This window comes from Pestalotiopsis fici (assembly GCF_000516985.1).
Source record: "Pestalotiopsis fici W106-1 unplaced genomic scaffold PFICI_Scf_1, whole genome shotgun sequence".
Lineage (NCBI taxonomy): Eukaryota > Fungi > Ascomycota > Sordariomycetes > Amphisphaeriales > Sporocadaceae > Pestalotiopsis > Pestalotiopsis fici.
The window spans coordinates 5,615,897-5,630,591 of NW_006917091.1; the positions used below are offsets into that span (position 1 = coordinate 5,615,897).

The following is a 14,695-nucleotide window of genomic DNA, read 5'->3' on the forward strand; positions in this document are numbered from 1 at the left end:
TTTAAGCTGCATGTCGGAGCGCGGGAAGGCAGCTGCAAATCAATTCACGGGAATTAATACAGCCGGAGCAACGCCCTTGTGTGAAGGGTAGGTATAATCTCGTGTTGTCTGGCGCACTTGTCATATTATCTCTCTGGTCGAGTACGATAATTGTTTTCGTTGCCGCACATATTGACAGATTGCGCATCATCCTGAGGGTTACCTTTTCCTACTTTTAGCGTTCAGCGAGAACATTTTTCTCACGAAATACCTCTGGGTAATTTGACAGGGTTGAGTGGCCTGCCGTTCTTGGCGAAGCTTGATTCTGGAAGCGTATTGCCGTGAAAAGGAGCCGCTTGAGTCTCGATCATCCGTCGGCCGAGTTGAAATACCGATAGCAGCGAAACAGGTTTGGAAAAGAACAAGAGACGAAGAAGAAGAAGAATATAGGAAAAACCCGGATGAGCAAGAGAAATGCCCAAGACGTTCGCCCTCGCGACAAGTGGAACGAGCAGCAGAAAGAAACCACGCGTGGGTCATTTAAGCTTATGCTAGACTTTTTGTGTTTGTTTCCCAAGTCTCCGAAGCGACAGGCCGATTAGGGCGTTTTAGCGGGGTTTCGCTAGCACTAAAAATTGAATCAATGTCTCTGTTCCCCAGCCCTACCGAACAAGCGGGTTGGCGGGAATACAGCAAGAGCCAGTGAGCCAGGGCAGGTTCCACTGGAGGAGCAAGCAAAAACTCATATGACGTTTTCCCTCGTCACTTTCATTCCGAATGCAGGGTCAAAATGACCATCACAGATATGCGCATCTTGCAGGTAAAAACCCGGTAAGATTGACATGCACATAGTCACTGATTGTCAGGCATTACCTGCAAATGCTTGAACCCCGAGTCATTCATTCACCCCCATTGTCTGCGTTGTCTGTCAGCGGCCCTTTTTTTTCTTTCTTCTTCATGTCTGTTTCTTTTGGACCCGCCACGCCGACCGCGTGAGACCCTGAACTGGATTCTGCTTTTAATTCCGGCCGGACAGTTCGGAGGTTGGGTGCCGGCTCTACCGCTATTATCGCTCTTACCGGACTTTTCCAGGCGGACGGTCTCTCCCAATGGTTTCATTGTTTGCTTATGCTCCAATGGGTGTTTGTCATGATGGAAAGCTAAACAGCCATACGCCATTGTGAGACTACCCAAAATCAATTGACCGGAAACTGGGGTGAAACAATCAGCCGAAAAATCACAAGCTTTTTTTCTTTTTTTTTTTTCCTCTTTCAATGCCGTTCCCCCATCTCCGAGTTCGGTATGAACCGCTCCATAGCTTTGGGGGATCTTCACCTTTTCACTGATCAGCAGGAGCCGATTTTTTCTCTCTCAAGGCTCTGCTGATATAATCTGTCTGTTTTTTCTTTTTCTTTTTGGGACACCTTTTCCGCAATCCCCTGCCTTTAATGCCGGGTTTCGTAACGAAGAAGAAAGAAAGGGTGGGTTACTCTTGGGAAATGAAAGCATACTACAACCAATGAGTCACAGATGCTGCAAGAAGCTCGCTTCTGTCTCGGGTCACAAATTGACAGCGAATGGGCCGTTTGTCAGCGCCGGGAAAAGGCTATCATTCGCTACAAGGTACTGATTTCCGCGTCATCCGGAAACAAGGCGTTTGCCCTAGTTCCAACTCAAGCACATCATCAGATGATCTCACGCATATGTCCCAATTTGTATCATGTATCGACGTTTCCTGTCTTGTAGGTAGTAGACCATGTCGTAGCGAGCTTCCATGTTCATATGTTGTTTCCCAGCCTCTAACTCTCCCTTTCCTTCCCTCCCCCGTCTCCCTTTTTTATTCTTCGTGTAACACAATAAAAGGATAACGCCCATCCTTTTCTGACTGAGATTTACTCCAACCGCCACAAAGCTTAAAAAGTTTCAAGACTCGTCCCCCCAAACAACATACATACATACATCATAGAGGACAAGAGACCTTTCGCCTCCAACTTTTTCATTTTAGCTTATACCCAATGGCGACGGCTACAGTTCACCCTCCCCATCAGGGCATGCCAAACCTGCCCTCACAACCCATGGGAGAAACCTCCCCGCGTTCGAGTAATACCAGTGCCAGCAATGAGAAGATAGACATTGCTGCCACTGCTACTACTCCTGCCTCGCGCAAATGGTTCTTCAAGCATCACGATAATGCCTTTACTGTGGACCGATCTGCTTCCCCCAAGCGGAGGAAAACATTCTGGAAGTCGTTCAAGTATCTCAGGGACTTGACACCTCAACAAGTGAATGATTTCATGGCATCTTACGTTATCTACAACCTCGACTGGAACAATGAAGCCGAGATGATTCAAGCTCTCGGTCTCGACTACCAAAAAAAAGTCGGAGACTGCCTTAGGGCGTATTATGGTGTAATAAATCATCTGTAAGTGACTGAAGCGAAAATTCTACTCTCAAGACCCTTCCTCGATACTAATGTACACAAGATGTGCGCTTGGAGATGTCGAAAAGATGTACATCCCACCTCTTATGGATAAGCAGGCATCAGTCCTGGACAATCAGTTATTGAACGAGGAGGCCATTGCAAGGGAGATTGGACTCAAGGCTGGCGACAAGGTCCTTGATTTGGGATGCGGCCGAGGAAGAGTCGCCGCGCACATGGCCAAGTACAGTGGCGCCATTGTGACCGGTCTCAACATTGACCCGAATCAAATCGCACAGGCAAGAGAGTTCAACGCTAGCCTGGGTCTGCAAAACGAGTTTGTCGAGCACGACCAGAATGATCTGCCGCTTCCCTTTGCAGATGCCTCTTTTGATGCATTCTACGAGATCCAGGCGTTGAGTTTATGCAAGGACCCAAAGAAGCTGTTCAAGGAGATCTTCAGGGTTCTCAAGCCCGGATCCAAGTTCCTGCTAATGGACTGGGTGAGCTTGCCCGCCTACGATCCCACGAACGAGGAGCATGTCGAGCTCATGCGACGTGTTAAACCCCTCATTGGAGCCGTGGGTACTCCTACTCCGGACAGCTTCGAGGCCGCTCTCAAGGACGCTGGCTTCAAAGTCACCACATCCGACATTCCCAGCTTGGACGGCAAGCAAGCAGCACTGATTGACAAGGTGGACATTTACTTTCGTACCGTGCGGCAAATGATTCTCGGAGCTGTAGCCGTGAAGCTGCTGCCCGAGCACTTCAAGACCCTGATCAACCGGTTATGTCTAGACGGCCAGGCTTTTGTCAAGATGGACGCTATGCGGTTATGCACAACTGTATATCGTGTCGTGGCGGAAAAGCCTGCAGCTTGATTTCCTTTTACGTCGAGCGGGCAGGGAGATATGTAAGAACGGGGCGAACAAGGCAACATTGCATATGATTTTCTTCCAGTTTTTTTTAGTCTTTACCCCAGCACAGTACCTAGATTTGCATTTCACGAATTATACCTAATTGATCTTTTCAACACTGATGAGTTTGCAGATGCGGTGAAACTTTCATGCAGGCACCGAGTTACTATCATCAATTGACCATCTGCAAGATTGGAATGCGTATCGGTCAATCTTTTTGTGCCGCGGTACACAATTGGCCAGAATGACCAATGAATATTGTTTGCTATCTTGCTAACAGAAAATACTCCAGGCATGATGTACCTATTCTATTCTTTGTTGGAATGGTACATCTACACCGAAAAGGGCATCGCTTGCGGACATGCCTCTTTGAAGCTCCGACAACAAAGAAGGTGGCTAAAAGAGCATGTCGGTTGAAATTACCCACAAGCATGTATCTAGAGCCATCAAAGATGGTGAAGCAACCAAAAAGAATTACTGCAATTATAGGGTCAGGATGGAAAACGATGCAGACCTGGTATCGCCAAGATACGGCGTGGCCAAGCTCGCCAGCGTATTTGAAGAGCGCATGAACTCTCCCACCGAAGAGGTGACGAAAATAGATGCGCCGCGGCGACGAGCATCATCGCTGTACAGTCCAAAGACCATTGGGCCGCTGAAGGATGGCAGCAGCACGAGGCCGTCGCCACCGCCCCTTAGCCCTGGGCCTCCTCAGCTACCACCGCATGTCCGGCCGGGGTATAAACCTCCATCCTTGACTTCACCGGCCATCAAGCCCTCGCCACTGGCCAAAATCGTGCCTGGGTATGCTGATATAGGCATGCAGACAAGAGTACCGGAGAATACGAGCATCGCTATACAGACGATAGTACCTGAGGGTACAAATACGGGCACATGGCCAAGCACCGCAGAAGCTCTAGGTACAGACATGTCTACACAGACACAAGTGCCCGAGAACAAGAATACGCCAACGCAGATGGAAGTAGCCGAAGACAGATCCACGAGTACACAGACAGATTTATTCGAGAGTCCGGCTATAGCTACACAGACAGGTAGACCCGAGACTGGGTACATGGGCACGCAAACAATCGTACCTGAAAGTCTAAACACTGGCATGCAAACAAGCCCATTCGAGCCTACAGAAGTGGCCACACAGACTGAACCTTTTTCTCCAAGCTTGAAAACGATTTTCGCTCTCGGGCAATCGGCCCTGGAGAAACTTAAGCGACCCTCCTGGCCAATCTACGAAAAGGTCAAAAACAACAAAGAGGGAACTGTTGTGGATGATGCAGACTTGGACGACACATCAACATTGGTCGAGGAAGAATTGCCCGTACAACTTTTTGGAACAGGCGAGTTCTCTGACCCTATCCTCCGAGCTCTGCAACTCCAGGACAGCGTAGACGCGAGCCGAGTCGACAGCAAGATAGCAATCAAGGAAAGGCGCGATACCGGGCTTGCACTTTCAAGAGCGACCCAGCGTTGGCTTCGACAACACGAGCCAGGCCAGCGTCAGTGGCCAAGTAAAGATATGGATTCTCCTTGCGCTGTCTGCCATGCCACGCGTGAAGACGCTGCGCGATCAGTCTTGGACCGAAATCTGGGCTTTTGTAGTTCCCTGAACCTCAAGTACAATGACTCGGAGCAGTACGCGGTAAGCAACTCACTGTGTTTGGATATTTGCCTAAACAAGCAAACGGGTTAACATTTTCTAAAGTGGTCACTCGGTCATCGCTACGTCGTAGTCGAGAAGCAGTACTGGCGACTGCGATCCGACCAGCTCCCCGCCGAGGTCTGGGCGTCGCGGCTGCTGCGCAAGCACACCAAGGTCCCGACGCCGGCCGTCGCGGCCGCGTGGAAGGAGGGCCACGTCGCCATCACCATTACGGAGCGCGCCCGGGGTCGCCCGCTCGCCGAGCTCTGGGAGTCGTACTCGGGCACGCGCCGGCAGAGCGTCGCCAAGCAGATTGCGCGATGCGTGCGGCAGTGGCGTCGCATCACGTCGCCGGCCATGTCGGCGCTCGACGGGGGCCCCTGTCTCTGGGTTGATGATGCCGGGCAAGACGAGAGAACTATATTTTATAGCGATGCTGCGTATCGAGACTTTGTGCGCGGGAAATTGGTCTCGCGAGGGTGGGACAAACTGATGGCGCAAATGACGGTGGATCTGATGCCGACGTGTCAACCATTTGTATTCACCCATGGGAACCTGACCTTGGATAACATTTTTGTACACGAGGGCCGCGTCGTGGCCATCACTGGGCTTGGCCGAGCGGCGTACCTCCCATCCTGGGCCGAGTCGTTGGCCACGCACAATGTCTATGGCCAAGCAGAACGGGAATGGAAGGAAATCTTGTTTAGATATATCGGATCCGAAGGAGTCAAGACATACTACGATATTTACGAGGAGCTCTTGGGCGAGACGGACAACACTATTACAAAGAAAAAGACGGAAGCGATTCAACAGAAGCTTCGTGTGCTGCTTGCTGAAAAGACAGCCCGGGAAACTGCAGGATTAGAGCACAAGAATGTAGAGACATCGAAGAAGGAGGGCGCCGAGGTGGAATCACTAGAGCAGACTACAAAGGGCAAAGGTACCGAGGGGTCAGATAATGCCGACAAAGAGACAACCCGCAAGGACAAGAGAAGGAGCAAGCGACCCGCCAACATAGTCATCATGGCCAACGCCGGCACCCAGACGGAGCAAGGACCTAGGGATAAAATAATTGTTGGACTAACAGAAAGCGACAGACTATCGAAGAAACCCATCCCGAAACCTCGTCGCACGCTGGCCTTCCACGGGCTCCCCTTTTCGCCCCAGACGGTGAAGAATCGCAGCCGAGCATCCGTGTTCCACCCGGCCGGTGATACGCTGGCCAGTCAAGTCTACCCCGGCGGCTTCCATATCCTGGAGAAAAAGGACGAAATTGGAGAATACTGCGCAATACGGGCTATTTTCGACAGCCTAGTGGCCCAATTACCAGAACGGAAAGGAGCCATGTCGTTTCATGATCTCAAACTTCAATGGGATGAAGTCAAGCAAACAGCTGGCTTCGAAGAAAAACAAACGAGAAAACACCACTTTGTAGAGCGACTGGGAAAGACTTTGGGTCGGTGGGCCATGAACCGGCCGGATCCCATGGACCTATGCCTCGGCTGTATTCTTATTGATGGTCGAGAATGGATTGATGGGGGAGATGACGGAGTTCCTTGGAGTGATGCTGTTATTTGGATTACAACGGTCAATGCAGGGGGAAAGTTGTTCTTCAACAATGCAGACGATTTCCGTGGTCTAAGGCCAAGTCGGCGGAAGTTGTCAGATCCGTCATTATCCCCCACTTTCCAAGCTTCTCCAACTGTTTTGAACCACGTTGATAATTCAAATGATGGCATCGGAGAAGACCATAAAGTTGATAAAGGCACAGGCAGCAGTGAAGTGGGCAATAGTCAGGACGGACATAGGGCCAACACCGATGATAGTGCATCATGGAATCATGTGCGAAATGTCGTCTTCCAGATACTCGAGGTATAACATACCCAATCTAATTGGTACTCTAGTCCTTGCATTGATCTTGAATGTCATGAAGTGATCGTTGTCTTTATCATCAGAATCTAAAGAGCCACAAAGTACAGAACATGTCCATCTGGAAGCAAGCGGCAGCAGGCCTACATTACTCAATGTGTACCTATGTACTGGCCAGGCCAAGGCCACCTCCATCATTCCGAATCGTCCCTTTGGATTGTGACAATGTTCAGTGTTGCATCGTTATAACGTCGGTTTTTGACAGCAATCGAGGTGCCAGGCTTGATGACAAACATACCACCCCTTCCGAGACCATACTCCTTTTCAGAATCTTTTACTCGGACTTTGCCGGATGTATTGAAACAGATCCGCGTATGGGAATGCGAAATAGAGAATTGATGGGTGGTGCCTGGTTTGATTGACAAGTTATAGGCTCTTGTCTGGGAATTGATTCTGACTTCTGTACCATGTGTCATATACGCTGTAGAGTATATGAAATCTATCATGGTCAGATTCGTTCGTGGAGGATTAGAAGGAGAAACTTACTCTCTGTTTCAGGGCCCGATTCGTTGCGACCGCGCCCGGGAGCAATCTCCCATTCTGACATTTCTGAGGTAGAATCGGATTCATTTTGGTTCGCCGAGTTTGTGCGAGAGTCAGTATCAACGTCCTTTCCGGTTCTCTTGGAACGGCGCGGTGTTGGTGCCTCAATGCCCGAGTCCGAGGAAATTTCTTCAGCTGGAGTGACCGTCTTCTGCCCCTCTGATTGATTTGGATCTGATTCTTTGCGCCATTCGACAAGTCCACTACACCGAGACTGATTTCCCTTATAAAAGCAGTTCGCGCAAGAAGTCACATGTTTCCGGACTTGGAGGGGAGCATCCGGTGATATAACCACGCAGCCCGAAAATGGGCCACGGCCTTCCTTGCATTTTGTGCAAGGTTCAGGCGCGTCTACTCCCGTGATTTGAATAATGAGGGCCGAGATATCTTGGGTTTTGCGCTCAAAGTATACCGGTGCCTTGTGGTTGAACACGAGACTACGTTGTACTGAGAGAGGCAACAAGTATGGTACATAACCTGTCGAGGGGATTGGGGATGATGGAGTGTTTTGCAAATGAGGCCAGACCAGAGTATTCCATGTAGTCAAAGCTCTTGAATTGGCTGACTTGCCGGAGTGGTCAACTGTTGAGGGCTTTGCGAGCGAATTGAGCCCAACAACTTGCTTAGATCGTTTCTCTCGCCTGAGTGAGTTCTTGATAATTTTGCTGCTATTGTCTTTTTGAACTTGCACCTTTTTGCCATTTTTGGGTTGTGGCAAGGTCGGGTCTGGCATTGGGGGTTCATGTGAACTTGCTGGCCCCTTAGTGGTGACTATGGCAGGTGTTCGACCTTCTCCAGAATAGGAACGTATCTCAGAAAAGGTGCCATCTCTGTTATCATTCAATTCTACCGCTCTGTGTTTGGAGTTGAAATGACCACCTAGGCCTTCAAGCCGAGCAAACAAAAGTCTACAGGACCTTATTGGGCAGATCCAAGGCGTGGAGGGATCGTCGTAAAGTTGGTATTCCGAGGGCAGAACTACGCTAAAAGTGAGAACACGATAATCCAGACGAAAGGAAAGATACTTACGAGCTCCATAAGTCAGGATACTTCGACCATTGTCCACTGTCAAAGTCATGGTTAGTTTGCTTCCTCCACATATGGGGGTGATACCTACAGATCCATGTGTTGTATGGCCGTCCACCATCTGCTCGCAGCACGTGTCTGCTATGTGTGATTGACGATATATCAGACACCACCTCGAGGTTATCTTCACCGTTTGAAGTTTCAGCATACGGATTAGTTGATTCCAGGTCTGTCGTCGCTTGGTTGTCGTCTTCGTCGTTCAGATCACCCATGAGACTGTCATTCTCATGACTATCGTTCTCGTCTTCGTCGCTGTCTTCGTCCATCTCTTCATACTCTTCAGAGGAGTACATGTGGTTACTGGTGGCTTCCATTGCGTGGTGATGCGATTGGAAGCGCGTGGGATCACTCTGTCGGCGGTGCAAAAAAGAGGGTTCAAAGGCGGTTTCCCATTTGGCGGGTTGAATTGAGGACTTCTCAGGCTGCACCGCGGAGCCGGACTTGATTGGAGAATTGTTGAAAAGGCCAAAAGCCGGTGCCGAGTGACTAGATGAGTTTGAGGGTCCCGAGTTGATAGGCAGCTTTGGAGCCGGCACAGGTGTTTCCTTTGTCATATTTAAAACCATTGCGCCGGCATCTTCTGCTCGTTTGCGTTTCTTCCCTTGGTTGGCAGGGTCTAATATCACAATCAGCAATTTCATTATTGGGGATCAATATTGTGGTGAGACTCACCTCGTAGGATGCCCTCGATGCTAGTAGATGATTGTTTATTTCCGTTGTCGCTCGAGTCTCTAGGAAACATGGCACCGATGGCCCTCTTGATGAATCCCGATTCATTGGGGGGCGCCATGGCTGCAGCATTCGAGGCCGGGAAAGGCGCTTTGGATACGGTTGATGACGATGGGCCATTGATTGCCTTCAGCGATGGCGGAAAGACATTTGGTGTATGTTTTGCGAGTGCCTCGCCAGACACAATGGTCCCCGCCTTCTGTTCGTCCCTTCCACTTACAGGGTGAATAGCACCTGCACTACTGCCTCGAGTTGACGGGGACCGTTGTGGTTGCCTGTCCGCCGAGTTCCTTCTGATTGGAGGAGGTGAGACGACTCTGCCTCTTGAAACTAATGGTGACTTTCCATTGTCTTGCTTTTGACCGAGCTCTCTAATCAAAAGTTCACGCAAAACTGGCAGCAGTTTGGCATTGTCAATGGCGCGTCTGGTTATTTCGAATGGATAATCTTGTATTAATCCCCTTCGAAGTTCGCTCATTTGCACCAATGCCAATTGTGCAACTTCTGATAGTGTCCCGCTGAGCAATGCAGGCCTTAAGGCCCTTCCTGATCTGAAATCATCTTGGAAAATGCTGAGCAACTGCTGAAGCCCCTGCTTCTCGGGCGGCAACAGGTCGCTTGAGGTTCTCATGACAATAAGCTCTTACTCCTCGGCGCCAGAGATCGCAATTCTACTGCTGCTGGAGATCAGTGCATAGGAAAACGCGGATCGCTGTACCTTTTTGCAGGTTGAAAATTTGGGCTGTTGGGTGTGTTCCAACGACGACAACAACTACCCTGGAACGCGGTAACAATGCCAAGTTACAGATAGCCGAAAACAATTGAGACAAAGCACATTCGAATGTGCGATGAGAAGCAAGATCACTTTGGACGCTTGGCCATTCTCAAAACAATAATTACGAAGCCTCTGAATCCTTCATACTTTGGGATTCTGTCATGGCGTCGCGCTTTCACGACAGTTAATTCAGGCCATCTACCTGGGCTGCATCGCGTCTCCCTTTGGCAGGGCGTAGGGGGTGACGGGTTTGTCGTGTGCACAGGCCAATTGCAACAAAATCCAGTTGCTGTTTAGCGCAAGCCCCCCACACCCTCTGATTCTGGCGATTCAGCGACTGCGAAGGGCGATTGGCATGCAGCTGAGCTGAAAAAAGCAATCCTCGATGCGACAGAAAATATGCAGAGGTGCCTGGTGCGGCACCAGTCCAAGAGTCTTACCTAAATTCTTTATTGCATGTTGAAGGAAAATCCTTTTGGTGTTGCGAATAGGAGGGTACGCAACAAGACGGAGGAAACATGGCGTCCAACCACTAATAAACTGAATGGACAGAGGCTTGCGGGACTGACCTGCGGGACCTGCGGGACCCGGCAAATCCGCATTGCATCGAATTACGTCAACTATAATCTCGTTGCCAGGTGGAGGCTTTGTCATCAGCACAACTTCTTGCGAGTCGCGAATATGTAGAGTTGAGCGGTCTTGCGATTAGTCATCGGCATCGGACTTGCTCATTTGCTCCGTTTGAGCCACTAATGGATCAATCATCGTACTATCCGGCTGCTGAATAGCTCCGGCGACCAGAATGTCTTTGCACCGGCCCCGCCACAAGATGGTCTCGACGACCAGTGCGCTGACATATACGATGTGAAGTATATAGGGGCTGTATGAACGCAGCTTCTGTTGCATGTCTCATCCTATTATCTCTTTTTCAGGTTGCTCTTATTATTCTACGATTAAACTATCTCGAATCAAAATGCCCTCCTCGGACGCTACTGGAGCCGCCTTGTTTCTTGGCGAGGACGGCACTAGCCTAGAAGTGCTACGGAATGTGGCCAAGCCGCAACCAGATGAGGGAGAACTGCTGGTCGAGGTGCACTACTCGGGCATCAACCCAGCAGACCTAGCACACGCACAGCTCGGCATTACTTCAGTAGTTCTAGGCTACGACTTCATGGGCAAGGTGGTCCAGGCCGGACCCGACTCCAAATATGCCGTAGGAGATTTCGTCGCCGGGTATACACCCACCGGCATCGGTCGGCCGATGAAGTATGGTGCGCATCAACCATACCTTGCTGCACCCGAGGATACCGTCTTTCGTGTGCCGGAAAATCTGCCACATGCCCACGCTGCGACTCTTCCGGTCGTTGTCACAGTTGCCGCAGATGCACTGTATAATATCCTCGGACTTCCCTTCCCAGGGGAAACGCCGAGCCCGAATTTCAAGCCGGCACCACTGTTGATCTGGGGTGCATCCACAGGTGCCGGCATTGCCATAATCCAGCTCGCGCGCGCGAGTGGTGTAGAGACCATCTTTGTCACGGCATCACCGAAGCGGCACGGTCTCCTCAAGAGCTTGGGTGCTTCGGAATGCTTTGACTATGCGGACCCGGACGTCGTGTCCAAAATCCAAGCTGCTGCCGACCAAGGCACGGAAGGCCCAATCCTGTACGCCGTCGACGCCATCGGTGCACCCGGTGCTTCTGCCATGGTTGCTGATGCATCATCCGACAAGGCCAAGATGGCCTCGGTACGAGAACACAAGGACCCAAGATTTACATTGCCATTCTCGTCAAAATCCCGTGACATGGCTATCGAGCTACCAGGCATTGGCCGTATTATGATGCCAGCGCAGCCTCAACAGCAGGCCCAGTTATGGAGAGGCCTTCTTTGGGCAGTCGAGAACTACGGTTCCCGGTTCTCGATGCCATCGGTGGACATATTCGAGGGTACGGCTGAAGATGCCCTAGAAAAGGTCAAGATCGTGGCGGCCGGCGGAAACTTTGGCAAGATTGTGCTCAAGCACCCACTACAATAATTACGAGCCATTCTCTTCTTAGAAAAGAATAATACAAGAAATCAGATTAATCATAAATATGAACTTGGCAGCCAGAAGAAAAGAAGCCCGGGAACCATGATGCTGCTTTCAACGTCGTTGCTTGACATTTCTCGTACCTCGATGTAACACAGTCTAACGTGTATCAGACCTTGAAAATCAATTCCAGTCCCAGCCTTTTAGTAAGGAACTCTCGCCGAAACACTTCGCCAGAAATCACAGCGGAAACCGCGTCCGCCTTCCCAGGTTCTGGAGTTGACAAGGCGGAATCTGTTGACAATTCCGGGGCCTGTACGCTGATAAAACGTCAAGTTTGGAGTGACGACCACCTCGGTCAACTGGCCTCCTGTAGTATTCAGATTGATCATGGTTGGATTGATCAATCCATACTCGGGCCAGCCAATATTACCATAAGCACCAGGAGGGGCCGTCGCATTGGCATACCCAGCAGTCGCGTTCTGACGAGAAATGAGCGGCGAGTTGAACACGATAAAGTTGCCCAGAATCTTTTGAAACGCATATCGAAAGTCGAGATTGGGCACCGTGGCGCCGACGGCGAAGTAGGCCGTCAGGTCGTGGCCGTGGTACGCGGGCGTGACCGAGTACTGGTACTTCCAGGCCTGCAGCGCCCCCGGGGTAAAGGCCTCGGCCAGCCACTGCGCCGGGCAGTCGTAGACGGACTCGGCGCCAATGTCCAAGACGGCCTGCTGCAGGCCCGTCGCGAACTCGGACACGGTCAGGGCCGTGGGGCCAGAGTCGCCCAAGGTGTCGAAGCGGGTGCCATTGTCTCCTTGTTGGGCAAAGGCCGTCTGGTAAAAGGCGTTGAGACTAATGACATCGGCGGGGGTGAAGCGCGGATATGTCTTTGCGATGAAATCATTGTACTCGCTAAACGTGTCAACGTCGGGATTGGTGAGTGGGACACCTTCATTTGCATTGTTCTGGCCATTGTAAGCAGACGGGTAAGTTGATCTACTATGGAAGTTTACTCACCCCAACAAGAATGCGCTTTCCATTGACTTTGCCTGTCAAAAGCTGCTGCGAGGGGCGAGTTTGTATGTAACTACCGTCGACTACAGGCTGAAAGGCAAAGCTACCAAAATAGCCTCGCGTGGTAGACACGGTTCCACTGGCATTTTGCAGAACCAAGGTGTCTGCAGCGACCAGGCACGCAAATGTGCTGGCACCGTCCGCTGCGGAGGCGGCATTTCTACCGCATCCTACCAGATCGACAAAGGCCTGGTAGTTGCCCGTCGGTACCGGGTCGTTGTAGTTGTAGACCGGTGGTGTATACGGGCTAGCAGCAACTATCTGGATCACGATTAATAATTGTGTTTTGGTAGGGATACAAGTATGGCGCGCGCACATTATTGAAGACCTTGGCATCGTTTCCGCCATAGGCCAGGGCATGGAACATGACAGAACCGGCACCAGAAGACTCCCCGCCAATAGTGACACGAGTCGGATCACCGCCAAACTTGGTGATATACTTTTGTACCCAATCTAGCGCGAACCGCTGATCCAAAAGGCCGGCGTTGAGCACACCATTGTTCTTGATGTCGGGGGAGGAGAGATACCCGAAGGCGCCAAGCCGGTATTGGATCTCTACAAAGACAAAGCCATTGTCGTTGGTGTTCAGCCACACGCTCGGGTCATAGACAGCTCCAAACTTTGAGTAGCCGCCACCATCTGCAAACTCGATTAGTCAGACGCGAATGAGAAGCTGACGTGGGCTATTGACTCACGGATCCAGACCATTACAGGGAGCGAGGAGGCATTGGGGGAAGCATGGACATTCAGGTACAAGCAGTCTTCATCACCGTAACCAGAAGTGAATCCATAGACGGCGGGCAGTGCATAGCCTCCGGTCTGTGGACAGATTGGGGGCTGTTCGGTTGCGGGAATGACTGCACTGCGATTGGTCGGCGGGGGTCTCGGAGCTTGCCATCTGAGGTTTCCTACTGGAGGTGCGGCGTATCGAACACTGCACACAAGACATGTCAGATAACTTTGTGCTCGTGAGCTTATAGTCGAAGCGATATACTACCTTTTCCAAATATTCAGGTCATATGTGCTGTCATAGTAGCCCTGATATGTCGCATAGTCTAGGTTGACTTGCAGCGCGGCTAGGGCAACCGAGAACAGGGCTATGAAAACAGCCCGTGATGCTCTCTGCATTGTATGCTTTGTTTTGGAGGATCAGGTTGACGAGTTTGAGTATGATTGTCACTCTGAGGCATGTATACAAGACATCAGAAGCTGCCAATTTCAAAGTTGCGGGAATAGTTTTGTGGTTAAGTAGGTAGATACTGCAGCTCTCGTCTATTCCCAGGCCGTTTTCTTGGCACCATGATTTTTCTTATTCCTGGAAAAGTACAGGCAGAGGTGCACAAAAGCAAAAGACCGCTAATGCTGGTTTTCTGCACAATGACCACGATAATCCATGTTTTTCTGTTGAATTATTCATTTGAAAATCAAAATAGCATACGCATATTTTTGTTTAACTCGCATTCAATCAAAACCATGAACCTTTGGCTGACTTTCTCTCTGCGACAGCAGTGTCAACTCTGGTCATATTCGGTCGCAATAGACGGCGCCTATAGCCCCACAG

At 50.6% G+C, this 14,695-nt stretch overlaps 5 protein-coding genes across 5 annotated transcripts; 3 read left to right on the forward strand and 2 right to left on the reverse strand.

Annotated features, from left to right (window-relative positions):
• Nucleotides 1-1,994: 1,994 nt before the first annotated feature.
• On the forward strand, nucleotides 1,995-3,279 carry PFICI_01643 (uncharacterized protein; the record flags this gene model as incomplete). The annotated part of the gene is made up of 2 exons (XM_007830224.1): nucleotides 1,995-2,401; nucleotides 2,463-3,279. The coding sequence occupies 2 exons, from the start codon at nucleotides 1,995-1,997 to the stop codon at nucleotides 3,277-3,279; spliced, it is 1,224 nt and encodes a 407-aa protein (XP_007828415.1).
• Nucleotides 3,280-3,811: 532 nt separating this feature from the next.
• On the forward strand, nucleotides 3,812-6,847 carry PFICI_01644 (uncharacterized protein; the record flags this gene model as incomplete). Its single annotated transcript, XM_007830225.1, has 2 exons — nucleotides 3,812-4,969; nucleotides 5,033-6,847. 2 exons carry the CDS (start codon nucleotides 3,812-3,814, stop codon nucleotides 6,845-6,847), a joined length of 2,973 nt encoding a protein of 990 aa, XP_007828416.1.
• A 185-nt stretch (nucleotides 6,848-7,032) lies between these two features.
• On the reverse strand, nucleotides 7,033-9,317 carry PFICI_01645 (uncharacterized protein; the record flags this gene model as incomplete). The annotated part of the gene is made up of 5 exons (XM_007830226.1): nucleotides 7,033-7,337; nucleotides 7,385-8,419; nucleotides 8,471-8,506; nucleotides 8,559-9,143; nucleotides 9,200-9,317. 5 exons carry the CDS (start codon nucleotides 9,315-9,317, stop codon nucleotides 7,033-7,035), a joined length of 2,079 nt encoding a protein of 692 aa, XP_007828417.1.
• Nucleotides 9,318-11,004: 1,687 nt separating this feature from the next.
• PFICI_01646 (uncharacterized protein) lies at nucleotides 11,005-12,066 on the forward strand (the record flags this gene model as incomplete). The annotated part of the gene is made up of 1 exon (XM_007830227.1): nucleotides 11,005-12,066. One exon carries the CDS (start codon nucleotides 11,005-11,007, stop codon nucleotides 12,064-12,066), a length of 1,062 nt encoding a protein of 353 aa, XP_007828418.1.
• A 197-nt stretch (nucleotides 12,067-12,263) lies between these two features.
• On the reverse strand, nucleotides 12,264-14,262 carry PFICI_01647 (uncharacterized protein; the record flags this gene model as incomplete). Its single annotated transcript, XM_007830228.1, has 5 exons — nucleotides 12,264-13,025; nucleotides 13,078-13,395; nucleotides 13,451-13,773; nucleotides 13,830-14,068; nucleotides 14,132-14,262. The coding sequence occupies 5 exons, from the start codon at nucleotides 14,260-14,262 to the stop codon at nucleotides 12,264-12,266; spliced, it is 1,773 nt and encodes a 590-aa protein (XP_007828419.1).
• Between the last annotated feature and the right edge of the window lie 433 nt (nucleotides 14,263-14,695).